At 41.1% G+C, this 7,500-nt stretch overlaps 1 protein-coding gene across 1 annotated transcript in view; it reads right to left on the reverse strand.

Moving 5' to 3' along the window:
- Positions 1–7,076: 7,076 nt before the first annotated feature.
- foxb2 (forkhead box B2) overlaps positions 7,077–7,500 on the reverse strand; it is a 1,786-nt gene continuing 1,362 nt past the window's right edge. The window contains exon 1 of the mRNA XM_030359201.1: positions 7,077–7,500. This exon is cut by the window's right edge and continues 1,362 nt beyond it. Coding sequence (XP_030215061.1) covers position 7,500 — 1 coding nt within the window. The 3' untranslated portion in view covers positions 7,077–7,499.

Here is a 7,500-nt window from a genome sequence, read left to right on the forward strand (position 1 = left end):
AACTATGCTGCCATTGTTTTGTGGTGCACCTACTTAGTTTTGTTTCCTCCTTCAGTGTGTGTTTTAGTGTGTCCGTGTTTGTGTTTGGGGTAGGGTTACCTCATCAAATTGTGTGTCCGGCAAATACATTTGTTGCTCGGACCAACCCTACCTTGATCGGTTATCGCAACACACATCATCTCTCCAGCTCCAGTGTCTGGGTTTAGAGAAGTTGTGTTTTTTACAAAGAAACCAAATCAGGCAAACGTAAACACGTTACATCGCGTTAACAATGGCTTGAGAGCAGACCTGAAGAGACCTTTTGGTCTTCAATTTCAAAGTGTTGACTGGTTTCAGGTTTTTCTCTTTTACTGCCGAGTTATCATTTGTAATCGAATCCCATGTAATGTATTAGAGCACTGTTATCATACTGACACACACACACAAACGCATGCTGGCTATTGCCCAACAGTAGAATGAGCGCAATAAAACTGGCTCTTTCCTTGGAACCTCCACCTTGATAAATAGGATATGCAAATTGGACAGCATAGTTTGTTTAAAGTGTGTGTGTGTGTGTGTGTGTGTGTGTGTGTGTGTGTGTGTGTGTGTGTGTGTGTGTGTGTGTGTGTGTGTGTGTGTGTGTGTGTGTGTGTGTGTGTGTGTGTGTGTGTGTGTGAGAGACACACATTTCATAGTAATTGGTCACTTAAGTAATTGTTTATTAGTTCTATAATGTCTACCAATATGTTTAAGAAACCAGGGTATACTTTCTGTACATACATCATAATAGTTTGAATATATAGTTATACTGTATATATTTTTCAATCATGTAATGTATTGAGATGTATTACTCCACGCAAAACTCTCATCAGTGATAAACGTCCACGTTGTACTTTTGTGCACAATGGCTGAAGCTGTAAATATATGGAAACTCATTCTATTAAAAGGCAGTTAATCTCGGGTAAAACTTTGAGAAAGTTTCTTTGGCACGGAGCAACAAAGTTCTCCTCCTCCAGTGGACCTGGCTGCACACCGCCGAGGCAAGGGAGGAAGAGGATAAGGGAGGCTGGGATGAAGGCCAGGGACGCTAAACCGCTGACCTGCTCTAAATCCATGATTAAGTGTAATAACGGCTAATAAGAGGAGGAATCATTTGGAGCCATTAAAAATGGAAAGCAGATTGGAATGATGTGATCTGCATCAGAAGACCTTACTCAGAGGACAAAGCGAGAGACAATCCAGTTCAGCCAATGGGAGCGTGAGGAGTTTGACCCCGGGAGCCCTGAATCTTTGTGCGAAGGAGGGAGGACGGAAAGAGGGTTATGCGTGTGGGGGGGGGGGGGGGGGGGGGGGCGACATGATTACACTTATGGGGAATGAAGGTGACAACAATGATCGGCTCTAAGACAGGGATAGGCAAGAGATGATGATGTGATGTGACAGAAGGTGAGAGAAAGATAGAACGACGTGATAATATTTGAAATACACAGAAACTTAAAGTGATCATCAAGTGACTGTAGCAATGAATCAAGGATCAGCGGCAGATTGAATTGCGTCAATCAAACTCAAAATACAAATTGCTTAACAAGGGAAATACACAATCAAGGTCAACAGGCACGTGCACAGATAGACCCCAAGTGGTGCTCAAGCATCAGCCCTTGTGCCCTGGTTGAGAAAAAGTGCCCTTTTTTTTCTTGAGCCCAATTTTTTTTTTTTTTTTTTTTTGAGTGGGTGATGAGATTGACTCTTTGGAGTCATACTACAGGAAGAATGTGTACTACACATTTATTGATACCTCGACTGCAGAGCTCAACAGGAGATTCCATAGGAGCATCACTGGAAGTCCAACTGGCTCAATCATACGGTCCTTCCACTCTCTAACAGTGTGTGCCAACTGGACAAGCACCCCAAACCCAGAGGCAGAGGAAGCTGTCCATGTTCTTTGTGACTTCTATGAAGAAAATGAGGACCAGCTGAAGACAGAGGTAAAGGTGTTCCACTCCAGCTTCCCCCGAAGAACCTGCAATAAATCCTTGCCATTGTGGAGGAGAACTCTGGCCATCTCATCTTTCCAACATTTGTGAAGATGGTAAGGATCTATGCAACACTGCCAGTGACAACAGCTTCAGTGGAAAGATCCTTTTCAAAACTGAAGATTATAAAGAACAGGCTCAGGAGTATCTGTGGGGAAGAAAGACTCTCTGACCTTCTCCTGCTTGCCATTGAGCAAGACATTGAAATAAATCACAGTGAAGTGATACAAATCTTCCAAGACATGGCACCAAGGAGGATGCTCCTGTGAAGATCCTTTTATTTATCCAGAGCAGAGTTTTGATAAGTTTTAAGTTAGAATATTGTTCGATTATTTAACATACTATTTGCTTATACAATATGGCCTTGTTTTGTCTGTTTATGCCTGTTATTCATTTATTTATTCAATTTGATCATTTGATCTAGTTTGTTAACACAAATAAATATATAAGTTGAAAACCTCCTGTGTTTTTTTTATTTATTATTATTATTTTTAATTTCATAAATAATTTTGGCGATGGGTGCCCTTTTTTTTTTTTTGAGCACCTGCCCCCCAAAATTTCTGTGCACGTGCCTGAAGGTCAACATAACGCTAAAGAAAAGTTGCAAAAGAGTAGGAGAACGAGAGAGCGAGAGAGAAAAAAAAGGTAGAGCAACAAATGGATTAAAAGTCGAAAGAGTTATGTGCGGCGTAGTACGTTGGAGGGCGGGGGCCGTCTACGTGTGACCGGCCGTTATAGTCCACTGTCCTTCTGACAGACTCTCACTGTCTCCGAGCCCGATGCCAGTATGCTAATTCCACCTTGGATGGCCTTTTCATTGGCTGATGCCAATGCATGTCGACACTTAGCAGCCAGTGAAGCCCTTACGCCGCTGTAAAAGATTGTGCTTCAGTGGATATATGGAGGCGGACATTACCAAGCTTGCAGTAGATGTGGCCGTATGCCTGCTGCCGTCCCTCAGTGAATCAACTATACACCTACTATATTTTTACATGAATTCCGTTTTAAATGTTTCAGCCCTGCAGCCCAATGGCATTATATACTAAATATAATTACCTGACCCATCAGTGGAAATGTATTGCCATTACCAAAGATTAGGCATTTTTAAGACTTCATACAGCTACACACAGGTCTCTATAGATGATGCATGGACAATATTATGTTCAACAATGTGGATTTTGGTGTGTATCTGTCTAAAACTAGAAATGAGAAAACATATTATTTTCCACTGTAGGCCGTATCATAGGGATGCTCAAACGAATCACCACAAACATTCTGTGTTTGAACTTAATGCACTGCTGGCCTCCTTTGCCGGGACTCTCTTACACCCTTGATATATTGACATATGCAACCATAATGAAACTGTGCCATATTATGCAAGAGAAAACATTCACAATGACAGGTCAAGCTTTAGAAAGGAGTTACATTAAGTTACTTCAACGCACAAGTCTCTATAGATTTGGTCACAAAAGGCACAAACTCATCAAATGAATATAAAATAAAAATGTGGGAATTACATTCTTATCTCTAAATCTTGATGCATTGAAACTTTATTTCATGCTTCCACTCTTGCTTCCATATCTTGCTTTCATTCCCGCTCTCTCTCTCTCTCTCTCTCTCTCTCTCTCTCTCTCTCTCTCTCTCTCTCTCTCTCTCTCTCTCTCTCTCTCTCTCTCTCTCTCTCTCTCTCTCTCTCTCTCTCTCTCTCTCTCTCTCTCACTCTCTCTTTCGCTCTCTCTCATTCAAGGTGCAGGGTTCCAGATTGTCCTGTGGCCTGAATCCAACTTTCAGATATGTCATGTGACCTCTGACTGAAGTCTGATCCCAACATGAAGGAAACCTCTTAAGAATATTACAATTTCATTAATTCTGTAAGCAAGTGACCTTGTATACCTTTCAACCTGAGGACTCAACACTGCCCCCACCCCCCCCCCCCCCCCCCCCCACCCCCATATCGCCCACCCTCTCTCTCGCTCGCTCTCTATCTCTCTCTACCTCTTTCTCATTGTTTGATTGTCTCTCTCCTCCTTCCCACACGTTTGTCTTTCTCCTGAGTTAACTTCAAATTACAGCAGTTGGAACAGCGACGGCAAGGAGCGTAAAGTTAATTTCCCATGAAGACAGTTTTTCTAATGTGTCCACTTACAGTTCTCCAGTTCTGCAAATTGTGAAACAATTTGATGCATTGTAACTCTCAGTACCACGGGGCTGCTTAAAGGAATCTGGTTGATGAAGGACACTTGTCTTTAGAGTGGTATTATCTTCATTTATCTCCTGATTTACATAGTGATTACATGATATGATCTAGTCTTGTGCATACACTTTTGTTCTTCTTAGAATCGTGGATCGCTGCTGATAATACAAATTGTCTTTGAACGTGTAATGGAACAAGGAATATATGAATGTAATTATGCATTCATGCAAATAAAAAAAAGTCTGCTAAATAAGCATGGGGGGAAATAATATTTTTAAGATTGGTTGAGTCTGTTTTGGTGTGTGTGTGTGTGTGTGTGTGTGTGTGTGTGTGTGTGTGTGTGTGTGTGTGTGTGTGTGTGTGTGTGTGTGTGTGCGTGTGCGTGTGCGTGTGCGTGTGTGTGTGTGTGTTATCTGCGTCTGTGATTTTGCGTATGAGAGAAATGGTAGTCAGTATTAATGTCGCTGGAGATTAATGAATTAAGCTGCTCATTATGATGGCCTGCTCTTCTTGGTCATTAGGAAAAACGCATGTATAAATTGCCACCATGGCCCCAATGAAATGTGGGTAATTACTACTAATGTATCATTGCCTATTCAAGAGCGTAACATTTCTCTGCAAAGGGTCAACAAAACGTCGCCCCTCTGACCCAAATGTTTTATTCATTGATGAGACCCGTATTACTCATTTTAAGGACGTAATATAGAAACAGTCAAACAGATATCAACGTCAGGCAGTTTGATTCGTTTTTTGGGAAACGATTTCTTATGATCACATGAACATTTATGTGCCAGCCCACAATTGAGTGAGTGAGTGAGTGTTCCTGCTAGAATATATTAAATCAATGGCATTTAAGATTACCTTTTTGTTCATTAATAATCACCTCCTAAATTACCATTTTTGTTATATATTGGGTCGCCGCATACTGAAAGAGGAGTCCAGTTTCAATAAAGCCTTACCAATAATTTGGTCACATCATTTATATTCTCATGTTTTCTCCTGAAACAGCTGTGTTCCTTGACAGATGACACGGATGAAAACATAGACGGAACATAAAAACAATAGGAATTCACGCCGGTCATATCCTTTAAACACGCTAAGAGAGCTCCAAGAGATGATGATGATGACGACAATGATGATAGGGGGATCACCGTAGACCAAGCAGGGTAATGGCGCTATTATATACACCTTTTCTTCTGTCTTAATTAGTGGCATTTAATTAAACGCTAATGCATGGAGAGCTATTAACGACATCGAAGCCTGCTGATCAAGGAATTAAGACACACGCACACACGTGCGCGCGCATACATTAAAATACATACACGTACGAGCATACGCACACACACGTACGCACACACACACGCACGCACACACTCACACACATTAAAATACGTGCAAGGGGTAACACATCTCACACATGCACATGCACACACTCGCACACACACACACACACACACACACACACACACACACACACACACACACACACACACACACACACACACACACACACACACACACACACACACACACACACACACACACACACTCATATAATCATGTTTCAATATAATTCAATTGGATATACTTTCACAAACATGAAAAAACTAAATCCCCCAAAAGAGAAGAGGAAGTGTTTCTGGCCCCCATCATTAGAAACGACACCCGGCTAAGACTTCAGGTCTTCCCTCCCACGCCTCTCCTCCACCGGCGCATCTCAATGATGTGTTCAGAGGCTGCAGGTGTGACTGCTGCGGCCCCGCCAGAGCCTTTCGGATGCTAAGCAGCGCTGACCGGAGGCTGAATATAAGTCATGTCCAGAGGGCGGGACAAGCCCCTTTGTGTTACTGAATTGAAGAGCCTCATCTTCAAAGCTGTTTCTTTTTTGTTAAAAAGAGAACGGAGACAAAAGAGCAAAACTTGATCCTACATGCTTACCTTTTGAAGTTATGGAGATGTACAGTATCGGCTGGTTTTCCTATCCATCTTTTGAGGAACACAGCAGTATGGACACATCTATATCGACACGGTGGCTCTGCGGTGTTTTGATGTTGTGTCCTTTGACAATCGGTACAGATGCAAGCGTCCATCAATGTAGAACAACACACACACACACACACACACACACACACACACACACACACACACACACACACACACACACACACACACACACACACACACACACACACACACACACACACACACACACACACACACACACACTCAAACACTAAATACTAAATCACATCTATCAGATTGGGCAACGTTTTCAACCAATTGTAAATTGCTGTGTTTGTTTTTCAATTCATATAATATATAATATGTAAATCCACATGGTACTTTAAACTCTTTGTTGACACCCATTTCCCCAGGTCAGACCGGTGTAAATATCAACGTCCTAATATTGGCAATTGATGGCAAATCTAACTTGCCGCACATTCAGATGTGACCAACAAGTGTTTGGTCCGTTCACTGCTATGTGTTCTTATTTAAATTAATACCGAACAAATAAATCTAGGCTTATGAATAAATAAATAAAGGCTACAGCCTAATTAACGGAAACATATTTTAAATTATAAGTATATGTGTACAGCATAAAGCCGAGAACCCCTGCGTCGCAGTGTGGATGGGATTATGAGACATGAATGTTGTGCCCCACGCGTATTTCACCACAAATTCTGTATCCAATTAAAAACTAATAATAACTAATTTAATTATAGATATTATTTTTATTTCCATGACTAAAGTAACAAGATCACTAAGCAGATTAGATAAAATAAAACAGAAAAAAACTCCGACAACCAGATATATTTCGATTCAATTTCTTTATAAATATTTTCAGATAAATAGTGATATACAAGCATGACAATGAGGTGCACCGCACACAGCCTAATGTTAAGCAACACAAAAAGTGCAACTGGCCTCAACCATAGATATGAGGGACTATAGGCCTGGACAAAGGTTGAAACATTGTATAAATAAAAAGTATTTAGAAACAGTTTTGGAACGATGTCTGCACGATCCGCTCAGTGAAACGTTCTTTGGGATTAGCGTTTGCTTCTCTGATTGTACATTTTAGTGCCACTTCACATTTTGGGTTAAATTCCCTCATTAATTTCGACATCCATCCAATGAATGAACAACCAAAAGTTGAAACACAGCACAGTTAAAACCTTAATGAACCTTTTCGAACCGTTGTATAGCCACAGCCAACTATACATGCACATATTTTTTAAATGTTGCGCTACATTGTTATGTATTTTTTTTAACTACCCGATCATTTCCTTCGAT

The sequence above is a fragment of the Gadus morhua genome, chromosome 6 (assembly GCF_902167405.1).
Source record: "Gadus morhua chromosome 6, gadMor3.0, whole genome shotgun sequence".
Lineage (NCBI taxonomy): Eukaryota > Metazoa > Chordata > Actinopteri > Gadiformes > Gadidae > Gadus > Gadus morhua.